The 13,253-nt window shown below is 38.9% G+C and overlaps 1 protein-coding gene across 2 annotated transcripts in view; it reads right to left on the bottom strand.

Moving 5' to 3' along the window:
- Positions 1 to 12,990, bottom strand: part of CCDC192 (coiled-coil domain containing 192) — a 227,998-nt gene extending 215,008 nt beyond the window's left edge. The window contains exons 1-2 of one of the 2 annotated variants that reach the window (XM_054488027.1): positions 12,900 to 12,990; positions 6,674 to 6,725 (exon numbers count right to left, since the gene is read on the bottom strand). In XM_054488027.1, the coding sequence (XP_054344002.1) occupies positions 6,674 to 6,724 (51 nt within the window). In that variant the 5' untranslated portion in view covers position 6,725; positions 12,900 to 12,990. Of the gene's footprint in view, positions 1 to 6,673; positions 6,726 to 11,695; positions 11,864 to 12,899 lie in introns of those variants that run through there. The other variant, XM_054488026.1, reaches the window with a different exon arrangement.
- Positions 12,991 to 13,253: the final 263 nt, after the last annotated feature.

Raw genomic sequence — 13,253 nt, 5'->3', positions numbered from 1 at the left:
GCAGGCATGGTGGCATGTGCCTGTAGTCCCAGGTACTCAGGAGGCTAAGGCAGGAGGATCACTTCAATCTGGGAGGCAGAGGTTGTAGTGAGCCAAGACTATACCACTGCACTCCAGCCTGGGTGACAGAGTGAGATTCTGTCTAAAAATAAATAAATAAACTACCCTATGATCCAATAGCCCCACTACTGGGTCTATATCCAAAGGAAATGAAATTAGTATGTCAAAGAGATATCTGCACACTCATGTTTATTGCAGCACTATTCACAATAGCAAAGATATGAACTCCAACTAATTGTCCATCAATGGATGAGTGACTAAAGAAAATGTGATCTATTTACACAATAGAATACTATTCAGCCACAAAAAAGACTGAAATTATGTCATATGCAGTAACATAGGTGGACCTGGAGGACATCATGATAAGTGAAATAAGCCAGACACAGAAAGACAAATACTGCATAATCTTACTTATATGTGGAATCTAAAAAAATCGATTTCATAGAAATAGAGGGTAAAATAGGGGTTACCAGAGGTTGAAGAAGATTGGGAAGATGGTGGTATAGGGGGTTAAATACAAAGTTATAGCTAGATAGGAGGAATAAGTTCTAGTGTTCCACTGCAAAGCAGAGTAACTACAGTTAACAATAATACATTTGTATATTTCAAAATAGCTAGAAAAGAGGTTTTTTAATGTTCTTAGCAAAGAAATTATAGATGTCTGAGGTAATAGATATGCTAATTATCCTAATTTGATCACTACACATTACATACACATATTAAAACATCACACTGTACCCCATAAATATATACAATTATTATGTGTCAATTACTTTTAAAAGATGAAAACAACAGGAAAAAATCCCTAAAAGTATAACATTCCTAGAATAAAAATTAGGAGAAATATTTGTAACCTTGGGCAAAGATTTTTTTTAGATCAGATGTCAAAAGCGTGGTCCATGAAAATACAAATTGATAAATTAGATATCATCAAAATAAAAAACTTCCATTCATCTACAGACATTACTAAGAGAATTCCAAGACCACGTACAGACAGGAGAAAATACTTGCAAAATATATATGAAAAATTCCTTACATCCAAATTATATTTTTTTAAACACTCATTATCAAATAAGAAACTGACACAATTTGAAAATGGACAAAAGGCTTGCTTGAATAAATACTTCACTAAATAAGATTGAAGGATGGCAAATAAGCAAGTGAAAAGTTGCTCAACACCATTAGGTATTAAGGAAATGCAAATTAAAACCACAATGAGTTATAACTAAACCTATTAGAATGACTAAATTTTTTTTTTTTTTTTTTTTGAGACGGAGTTTCGCTGTTGTTGCCCAGGCTGGAGTCCAATGGTGTGATCTCAGCTCACCGCAACCTCCACCTCCCGGGTTCAAGTGATTCTCCTGCCTCAGTCTCCTGAGTAGCTGGGATTACAGGCATGCACCACCATGCCCGGCTAATTTTTTATTTTTAGTAGAGACAGCATTTCTCCATGTTGGTCAGGCTGGTCTCGAACTCCCGACCACAGGTGATCTGCCCACCTCGGCCTCCCAAAGTGCTGGGATTACAGGCGTGAGCCACTGTACCCAGCCACAGAATGACTAAAATTTTAAAGGCTGAACTTCATAGGGTTGCAAAGAATGTAGATGAACTAAAATTTTCATGCATTGCTGGTGGGGATGTTAAATGATACAACGACTTTGGAAAGCAGTTTAGCAGGTTTTTTAAAAGTTAAAAGTACACCTACCATATGACTCTACCATTCCACTCTTGTGTATTTTCCCAAGAGAAAAGAAAGCATATGTCTATACAAAGACTCATGCATGAATATTCATAGAAGCCTTATTTTTCAGAGCCTAAAACTGGAAATAATTTAAATGTCAGTCAACAGACAAAGAATTGTCTTAGTCTGTTGTGTGTTGCTATAAAAGAATATCTGAGGCTGGGTAATTTGAAAAGAAAAGAGGTTTATTTGGCTGATGGATCTGTAGGCTGTACAAGAAGCATGGTGTCAGCATCTGCTTAGTTTCTGGAGGATCTCAGACTGCTTCCACTAATGGTAGAAGGAGCAGGAATGTGCAGATATCATAGGGTGAGAGAGGAAGCAAGGAGACAACGCAGGCAGATGCCAGACTCTTTTTAACAATCAGCTTATTGAGAACTCACTCCCAAGGGAGGATGTTAATCTATTCATGAGGGACCCACCCCCATGACCCAAACACCTTCCATTAGAACTCCCTCTAACACTGGAGATCAAAGTTCAAGATGAGATTTGATGGGGACAAACAAACCGTATCCAATTTGTAGCAGGGATAAACAAATTGGTACCTCCTATACAATGGGAAACTATTCTGCAATAAAAATGAGTTATTGATATACACTACAACATGGATAAATTTCAAAACAATTTTTCTAAGTGAAAGAAAGCAGTAAAAAAGGGTACATTCTGTATGTCTCCATTTATAAAAATCTCAAGGAAATGCTTGAGGGGTGTGGGCAGGTGGGGAGAGGCAGGTGGGGGAATTCCTAAGGCGCATGAGTAACTTTTGAGGGTGGTAGATAGGCTCATTATCCTGATTGTGGTGGTAGCTTCACATGGTATCAAAACTCATCAACTTGTATACTTTAAATGTGTCAATTATGTCTTAGTAAAGCTGAAAGAGAGAGAAGGAAAGGAGAGGCAAAACAAAGAGTTTTGAGATGTAATTTCTTACCTATTAGAGTGGTAAAAAAAAAACCTATTTCCCAGAACAGCAACAAATCTTTATTTAAATATAGATACATATACAATTTTATATTGTTCTCATCTTAACAATAAACAGTGATATCTCCTTTAAATCACTTATTTAAAACACAAATGATGTATTGATAACCTTGATTCACTAACAATTTGAAAGTTTGCTCATCAAAGAATCTTTTGAAAGTCATCTTAGAATGTTAAAATTTATAGATACCAGAAATATGACCAAATGTATGCTTCCAGCAAAACTAATAGCATATTACACTAAATATTAAAAGAAGAACAGAATTTATATAATTTGACACAACTAAGACACTGCTTGCTTTCTCCAACTTATCAAATATAATATCTTTTAGCTACTTTAAGGTCACTTTGTAAAGCTGATTTCCTATATAGTTGGCTATTATTTGATCTTACAAATTAAAAACCAAAAAGTGCTTTCATATCTTTGGCACTTAAAATAGAGATTCTTTAATAAAGTCATCACTAAATTACTACTTGAAAGCTAAAGGGCTTATGGGATTTTATAATAAGCCTAGTTTTGCACACTGAGTAAAATACTTCATATATATTCTAGAGCTAATGAATTCATACCCATAGTCTTACTTTTAGATGTGCCACTCCACATAACCAATGACATTATATGTTTACATTGCTCATTTCTATGTGTCTAGATTCTCAGAAATAGTTCAGAGGGAGCAGTCCTGGTCCTATTTAGGCCAACCCTTCTTGCGATAGAATTTTTATTTCTTAAACAGTTTCAAATGAGATAATTTATATGCACTAGCTATTCTGTCAGAAGATGTTAAAATGCAGCAAAAGCAATAGTTTAAATAACATTCTAATTCTCCAGCAGGCCCAAGGAATAGATAGGGTTGAGATAAATGGGGACTACCTGGCACCTGACAGTGGATTTAAACAAAGTCTTACTGGATTATCCCGTCAGGTTCCTCCGATAAAGTAAACACATATTCTTTGATCACCTAACATCTGGACCTCCTTGAATCTCCCCGAATCTCAATTTCTTAATTTCTAAATTGGTAATTATAACAATAGGAAGAAAATGATCAATATAACAATGATGATGCCAGACACCACCCTCATGGGCTGCTCTACGGATTCAGAGGGATAGGGAATTTCAATCACCTGCTACTACGCCTGGAGCTTAGTCTGTTTTATTTCAAATGATATCGATTGAGAGCCATTTTGATGTCTGAAATTTTGTCCCAGAGACTAATAAAGCTCAGTCCTTTCTCTAGGAATGCACAGTTTACCAACAGAGTTCAAAAGTCAAAGTAGATTCAGAGAATAGTGCAGTAAAGGCAAATAAAGAACCACCAAGACACAAAGGCAGAGAGAGCAGGGTTAATTCTGCTTGGTGGTCAAGAAGTCTTCATGAAAAGATTTTCTCATCTCTGTCTTCTCGACCAAAACTAAAAGCAGTTATTTAAAAGAGGCAACTGAGATCCACCTGCAATTTGGTTCCTCATGGTTCACAGCAGAATCCATTCTGCTGAGTTCTGTGCTCTGTGAGTTCCATGACTTAAAAGAGACTGTGTTGTGGAAGGAGGCAGCAGTAATCATGGATATCCCCACCACTTTGAGGTCTCTAATCCCAACTCCCTCCAGCTAAATGTATTTCTTTAGAAATATTTTTTAAAAAATCAGAAACTGAAGCACAACCAGTTCCTTCAAGCCCCAGGGATCCCAAGCTTGCCCAATGTAAATTGGAAGGGGAAGGATTCTGAACTCCAGGAAGCTAATTGAAGCCCTTGGCAGAAATCATAAAGGTAGTAGGTAATTGACACCTTGTCCTTTTCAGTGTAGATACCGCCCATGAGAGGGTTACCTCCAGGGTGCTGATTGATTAGCATCCTTAGAAGACAGGGCAGTTAAGTAGAAATTGATGCCCTGAAGATTCCCATGTCCCAAATTCAAGGGTCCCCACCAACCAGAGAAAAATTGTTTTCATATGGTTCAGTGAGGGACACTCTTTGGGCAACAGTATCATAAACAGCTCCATTAAATGAAGCAAAACTTCACTATCAGGTTTTCTTAGCTGAAAAAAAAGCAACATAAGATTAAATTATCACTAGAGTTAGAAAATACATTTTTAATTGAAACCAAACTAATTTGATTTGCCTTTGGCTAATATTTCTTCAAGAGAAACTCTCTTTCTGAAAATTATTATAAATTTGAGAGCTATGTCCCGTTTGTCTAGGATCAGGTAAAATGAACTACACTGAGAAGAGAGATGTTAACATTTTATAATCAAAAATAATTGTACAGAAGTGAGGTTCTAGATATATCACTCACAAAAGAATCAATTATTCTTAGCTGGTGATAAGGTTTGGATCTGTGTCCCTGTCCAAATCTCATGTTGAATTATAATTCCCAGTGTCAGAGGAGGACGCCTGGTGGAAGGTGATTGGATCATGGAGGCAGTTTCTCATGAACGGTTTAGCACCATCCCCTTGGTGCCTTGGTGCTGTTCTCATGATGGTGAGCGAGTTTTCAGGAGATTTGGTTGCTAAAAAGTGTGTAGCATTGGCCCTCTCTCTCTCTCTCTTGCTCCTGCTCCCACTGTGCGAGATGCCTCATCACCCCTTTGCCTTCTGCCATAATTGGAAGCTTCCTAAGGCCTCCCCAGAAGCAGAAGCCGAAGCCACTACGCTTCCCATACAGCCTGCAGAACCGTGAGCCAATTAAATGTCTTTTCTTTATAAATTACCCAGTCTCAGGTATTTCTTTATAGTGGTGTGAGAACGAACTAATACAGCTAGTGATGCTGGGATTGCAAGGGAGTGGTAGGACAGAACTGCTGAATCCAGAAAGAAATAGAGAAATTAAAGAACAAAGTCCCCTGGCCCACAGGGAAGCCCAGTGGAATGCTATCAATTCCGAATAACCATGCTCCTGTACACTCTCAGGCACTTAACCATTTTCACATCCCAAAAATCTTATTTGAAGTAGACTAGTTAAGTCTCATTATCTTTATTCTACAGATGAAAAGTAAAGCTTGGAGAGTTTAAATGACTTGGCTATCACCACAAAGGTTAGAGATGGCAAATTTTGGCCTCATCCCAAGTCTTGATTCCTAGTCTGTAATTTTTCTCCATACTACAGTGCCTCTATATTAGAGCTGAAAAGATTGTTCCAGAAATATCTATGGTGGAGTCCAGAGGGTCTTCAACCTGAATGAAGGAGATTGAGGGAAATAGAGATAGCTAATTCTTTTCTTTTTAAAGAAAAATCCTCAAACTTACATAAAAGTAGAGAATTGGTATAATGATCTTCTGTATACCCATCACCTAGCTCCAGCACCTCTCAGCAACCCACAGTTTCACTGCAGGCCTAGGGAGGGACCAAGTGGTGCTCAGGTAGAAAGGACCCAGCTTTCCCAAGACATAATGGAGCTCATGGTGTAAGAAGCCTTCAAGGGTCACAGCGACTTCAAAGAGAATAAAACTAGATATATCTGGAATAGACTGTGATTTAAACCTAAGTCTAGCTAAACCAAATACTGTGTTGTACCCAGTGTGTATCATTCATGTGTGAATTCCAGGATTTCCTCATACACAAGCTGACACTTCAAAAATAGCCCAGGATGTCTATAGTATTTTAGGGCCACAGAGAGCAGTGTGGCATTTATTACATGTCAAAATAAGAAAGGCCGTGCCACATCACACCTAACTTTTCCAAAGCCCCAGTAATATCCCATAGTTACCACTCCACCCCACTTTACATCAATCTTCTACTTGGAAAACAATTTTCTATGTTTTATTTCTAAAATCTTTACTAGCAAAATGTGAAAACTAAACAATATCAAGAAAACCTCAATATTAATTAAAGAAGTTAGTTTCATTACCTATAATGATTTTTTAAATAAGAATTCATACAAACTTCATTTCTTACCGATACTTTGTTTTCTTGTTGTGTATCTGACTCTAAACTTCCAGACGTCATGCTGAAAAAAAGTAAACGTTTAGAATTCCAAAATTTTATTTCAGGCACTCATGTGCGCACACACCCCCCCGCACCTACAATGAATAGATCATTACACTGTAACATTTAAAATAAATTTTCTAAAGTATTTCCTCCAAATGTCAATTTCTGGACATTTCTAAGGGAAATAAAAATAATGGAATGTAAACTTTACTCGCAGAAGATAAAATAGCCTTTAAAGGTTCTCTTGAGAATAAGTAGTCTGAACAGTACAATCTGTTCTGAAAACCTGAACAATCCTGTATTTCAACTAAAAAAAAAAAAAAGTGGGGAGAGGAAAGCATAACCTCCTAAGAATCAGCAGACATGGAGAATTCTTTGTCTCCTACACTGTTCTCTCTCCCTCTCTCTTCTCTCTCTATCTCCTGGATCATTTTCATTAGCTTATAAACATGTTATTTATCATGCCTAGAGCCTTCTTACCGCTTTAGTTTCCACTTGATTATACTGACCTCTTTTGCTATTCAGATTACAGCAAAATGATATTCTCACTGTCTCCAATTCCTTCCCTTCTAGTTTTCTTTCTTTTTTGCTAAAGCCACTGCAATTAGACTAGTACCACTACTAGTACCACTCCACAGAAACTGCACTTGTCCAATTCACCAAAGATCTCTGCATTCCTATACCCAGTGATTATTTTACACAATTCACCTTAACAGCTTTTGACATGACTTATCACTCTCTCTGAAATACTTTCTTCACTCAGTTCCCAGCACATCCAAGGGCCCTGGATACTTTAAGTCTATCCACTTGGCTTACTCATCCTTCCTTCTCGTCTTTGCTCAAATGTCACCACCTCAGTGGGACCTACCATATGTATCTCATTTAAAATTTAACCCCTCACCTCATCACCATACTATTTTCTCTGTGATACTTATCACATTCTAACATACTATATAGTTTGCTTATTTATTATATTTTTTGTGTCATCTCCCATCTGAAAATGTAAACTCCTTGAAGACAGGAAATTTTTTCTGTTGTTTTTGTTACTCTACCCTCAGCATCTTGAAGAAGGATAGGGTGGTCAACAAATATTTGTTGAATAAATAAATGAATTATCTAATAAACCTCATAGATGTAATAGATTCCTTTCTATTGTTGTCAATCAATAAAGCCTTACTTTTTTTTTTTTTTTTTCTGAGATGGAGTCTTGCTCTGTCGCCCAGGCCGGAGTGCAGTGGCACAATCTCGGCTCACTGCCTCCACTTCCCGTGTTCAAGTGATTCTCCCGCCTCAGCCTCCCGAGTAACTGGGATTACAGGTGCATGCCACCATGCCTAGCTAATTTTTGTATTTTTGGTAGAGACACGGTTTCACCATTTTGGCCAGGATGGTCTCGATCTCTTAATCTCGTGATCCACCCACCTTGGCTTCCCAAAGTGCTGGGATTACAGGCGTGAGCTACTGCGCCCAGCCAATAAAGCCTTACTTTTGAATCCCAAGGTACTTTTATTATTTTCTATCCCACTATCTTCCTCATGAATACATTGTTTTATTTCCATATTTCTGTGCACATTTCTCTCTTTTACTCACTTTTCAAAAAATTTGAAACCATTTACAAATGTTCACAAAGTAATCAGTGACTACTGAACAAAATTAATTAAGTTCTCACTTAGTGGAAGGAGACACTGGGGCTCTAAGAGATGTAATTGCTTTTCTCGCACGACACCCATATCAGCAAAAAAACAGTATTTTGGTACTTTCTACTTGACAACACCTCTTTATCATGAAATGGAAAACAAACTCTTGGTCATCACAGTTGCTGGACAAACCAACAAATGGCTTTAAAGGATCTTAATAAACTGAGCCCTCTAACGAATTTCATCTTCTATCAGTGAAACTCACAAAACAGTTGTTTTCCCTCAACTGTACAGCCTAATAGTCCACAATGTGTGTTTATCATTTTCTTAGTTGTTTCCTCTGGCCAGAACACTCATACTCTCTTCTCTGCTTGTTGAAATCTTACATTTCTTTACACCATAACTCAAATGCTGCCTCTCCCTGAAGGCCCTCTGACCCTACTGGTCAGAAGTATTTCTTGCCTTTGTATTCCACAAGCAGGTTTTGGACATCCACCTCTTGCAGCCCTTATTATGGTTCATGATGTATGTGATTATTTGTCTACCTGTGTTTTGCATTTCTCAGTGACACTCTCATAGAGGACAAGGACTGTGCTTCGTTTGTTTTTTATGCTGGGCAAGAAAGTCATATTCAGTCACCGAATGAAATCAAACAAAACAAAATACGTGTGTGCAATACCCTTATGTGCATACTCAGATGTGCCACAAATGCATCACAGAAAGTACAATTTTGAGACTACTTTTAAATAATAATGCCTGAAACAAAACTGGTGATTTAAAAATGAGAGCTTTGGCTGCCTGACAATTATATTTAAAGGTCATGAGTCATGGCCTCAGAGTAACCATGGTAACCCAGCATACACAGGAGAAGTCATGTTGTACAATAATTAAGGAGGGAAGAAAGCTTTAGAAAGCCTATTAGCTTTGAGATAAAGATAAAATATAATTAACAAATGTGTTTATAAAGTCTGTTTTTATTGCATTGTTTTCTTACTTCAGGGTTCACTGGAAACCTGGAAAAACTTCTTTAAATTTTTATTGGCAGAGCGTAATGATATGGCATTTTTCTCAGTGCGTTATAAGACCTTTGAAATTTCCTTCCTTTAAATGAAATGTCTTTCTATCTGCTTTCTAAACTTTATACTTCATGCTTTATGTCAAATTAGAGGACTAGTCACCAATTAGTCTGGGTGAATAAATGATTTATTTATTTATTTATTTATTTATTTATTTATTTATTTATTTTAGACGGAGTCTCGCTCTGTCGTCCAGGCTGGAGTGCAGTGTTGTGATCTCAGCTCACTGCAAGCTCCACCTCCAGGGTTCACGCCATTCTCCTGCCTCAGCCTCCCGAGTAGCTGGGACTACAGATGCCTGCCACCACGCCCAGCTATTTTTTGTATTTTGTTTAATAGAGACGGGGCTTCACCGTGTTAGCCAGGATGGTCTCGACCTCTTGACCTTGTGATACGCCCGCCTCGGCCTCCCAAAGTGCTGGGATTATAGGCGTGAGCCACCGCGCCTGGCCTAAATGATTTTAATAAAATTGGTTAGGAAATACAGCTATTGAGAACTTAATTTTTATAGGACAGGATTTCCTGGGAAAACTCTGTTTTGTTCCTTAGATTAACTGCATTCAGGGCCTGACTCTCCCTTACTTAGACAACATAGGAGCAAGTTCCCATTCAGTTTATGTAAACTGTGGAGAAGGTCTGTCTCAAGGGCACGAGAAGAGAAAAGTGGAAGGGAAAGGAGAAGGGATGGCAAACAAGACACATGGGACCAGTTTGTTCCTGCTTAGAAGTGAAGAAGCTGAACTGAAGTCACCTACAGATTAACAAGAATAGCGTGACACTCCCCTGTCTCCTGCCTCAAAAGCCTGGCTTTCTACCTGCACAGAACACTCAGCTCCATACACCAGGAGTAAAAAATACTAACAATAATTTACAGAGAGAGCAAAGTCCTGCTTTTCACTTGTTTTTTCTGCTGATTGTACACTGGGCTATTCATTTGAAAGTTGTTCATCACGGGCATTTTCCCTCCATTTGGTAACTTTATGTTCAACTCCCCAATTGTCTACATATTGATATGTTATCTCTTTAGCCACTTGTTCTGGGAAAATAAAAGAAAATGAGTGTTTGCTAAATTTCATTAGCTTTAATAAATGGATAAAGACTTACTCCCTCCCACAGATTATTTAATTGTTGAGGCTTATGGAATCCTTTGCACAAATAAACAACATTTTACATAAAATCTTAGATTTGTGAATTTCTCATATCATCCACAGACCATAGACCCAAGATGAAAAGCAAATAAGAACAAGGCTCGCACATTCACATAAGGAAAATACGTTTTAAAACTTAACGAAGCAGGCCAGGCACGGTGGCTCATGCCTATAATCCCAGCACTTTGGGAGGCCAAGGTGGGTGGATCACCTGAGGTCAGGAGCTCAAGACCAGCCTGGCCAACATGGTGAAACCCTGTCTCTACAAAAATACAAAAATTAGCTGGGCATGATGGCAGATGCCTGTAATCCCAGCTACTCAGGAGGCTGAAGTGGGAGAATCACTTGAACCCGGGAGGCAGAAGTTGCAGTGAGCCAAGATCGCTCCATTACACTCCAGCCTGGATGACAGAGTGAGACTCTGTCTCAAAAACAAACAAACAAACAAAAACTTTAAAAAGCAGAACCATGGTTGCATGTGAACATCCCACAAGGATACTGCCTTATAGGATGTAGCTCCTGCTACAGAGATGTGGCCACCTCTCACTCAAGATTTAAAAGAAAATTGTAAATGGAAGATATTTCCACATTTGAAAGGGAAATGAGTATGGTGTCAACATGCAAAATTTCTAGTAATTAAATGCAGATCAATTAGAAAAGTGAACTGTACTTCCATATTTCTAGCCAACACTGATCTAGGTTTTTATGTGGGGAACATGTAGAGGAGGAATGACCCAGCGTTTTGTGTGTGCATCTCTTGGCGAGAGAGTAGTGAAGATAACATTTCATTTCAACTGAAAGAAGGCTGGCTTCATACCCTCCCCCTTCCCACATCAGTAAAATGGCTGGGGTGGGGTGAGTGTGTGATTTTTAGAAGACCAAGTAAGGGACAATTTATTTGTTCAACAAATATTTATTGAACCCCTACTGTGTGTCAGGCCATGCCCTATGATCTGAGAAGACAGCAGCTTTCAAAGAAAGGGGTCACTCTCCAGGAAAGGATAAAAAGTTTGTCTGCTATTATTCCCCAGACTTTAAAGAAAGATTTTCTTTGAAGTACTGAGTGAAAGCTACTTTACCCAGAAATTCCCATGAATTATTTTGGGATGAGAGGAGCTGGGAACTCACCTGCTTCTCTCTGGGGTGTCAGACTCTGAGACCACAGATTTCTTGCTATAGCATTGTCCCATCTCAAGCCAGACCCACTGTGAGCCCCTGTCCCTGGGACAGACGTCAACGGGCATCATTCTTTAGAGTTTTAGAATCCCTGCTATTGCTCTGCTGTCCCTTGTTGCTAGGCTACCACAATGGCTGTGGAAAAGACAGTTAACTTCCCAAAGAAAAAAATCTCGGTTACAAAGCCGCAGTAACCTCTCAAAACATCTCACAAATCAGATCCAGGCATGAGAATAGGTGAAGAATCACCACATAGTCATCATTTCTGGAAAACTCATTCAAAGTGGAACAGAAACAGTGGTTTCCTGCTCAAACCAAGGCATGTTTACATCCAGAACCAATGTTAAGGAAACAGCCACACTGCTGTCTGAGAGGGGTGCACACCCAGAAATGCATTGTTTTACAGGCAATCAGTGGTTTCACCACAGACCAACCCCTTATTGTGATGAACTGCTTTCCCTGGGACCCACCGGCCCCAGACAGAAGACCCCACCCGGCCATATTCTCATGAAAGCTTCTTTCCTAACACAAGATTGCACAAGTGATTCATTGTGCCTGATTAGCTGATAGTTTGCTCACTGTTCACCTGCAACTGCTGCTCCATCTTCCCTGTTGCTTGTCCAAAGACGCCAGCTACTTTTTCCTAGCTAGTTGCTGTATCTCTCCCTGGATGCATTTGTAGACCCAGGTGAACCTGTATCCACTTCACTTTCTGCTCTGAAGGGAAGTACAGGTAGGATCCCTGCAGTCCACAGCTCAGAATCACTCCTGGATTTTGGTCTGAATGTCCTGGACTCACCCAACCAAGTCACACTGCTCATCCTAAAATAAATTAGATTGGCATGACAGCAATGTTTCTAATCACAGAATTTGTTTCTAGGGTTATAGCATTATAGAGCAAGTAACTACAATAGTAATAGGAATGAATACTTAAGACTGATCTATTAAAGAGTATAATTAGCATTTACTTCTTCAACAAAACTTCAAGTGATCCAGCCCCTTGGTAAAAACAACCCTATGAATAAAATTAAGAACTACTGAGCAGTTGTTCTGGATAGAAAAGCCAACACTTAATGGGTAGTTGTGGAAAGGCAAGGATTGGGCAATTGGCCTTGCATGTAGTTAGCAGCCTGTTGGGGATCAGAAATCATCTTACCTCTCTATGCTTTGGATTTGTTACTTTAAGAAAGAACCAAATTAGCCGGGTGTGGTGGCGGGCGCCTGTAGTCCCAGCTACTCAGGCGGCTGAGGCAGGAGAATGGTGTGAACCCGGGAGGCGGAGCTTGCAGTAAGCCAAGATGGCGCCACTGTACTCCAGCCTGGGTGACAGAGCAAGACTCTGTCTCAAAAAAAAAAAAAAGAAAAGAAAAGAAAGAACCACTTGAACTATTTCTGTCCTCCCTTCTAGCTCTAACATTTTGTTCTGTTTCTTTAGCTCATCTCATAAAAAAAAAAAAAAACCCACAGAGTAGATTACACTTTAGTGCATTTTAGAGGAATGTCTAGATGT

The sequence above is a fragment of the Pongo pygmaeus genome, chromosome 4 (assembly GCF_028885625.2).
Source record: "Pongo pygmaeus isolate AG05252 chromosome 4, NHGRI_mPonPyg2-v2.0_pri, whole genome shotgun sequence".
NCBI classification, from domain to species: domain Eukaryota; kingdom Metazoa; phylum Chordata; class Mammalia; order Primates; family Hominidae; genus Pongo; species Pongo pygmaeus.
Note: the sequence above shows the minus strand (reverse complement) of the source record. Positions and strands in the feature narration are given on the sequence as shown.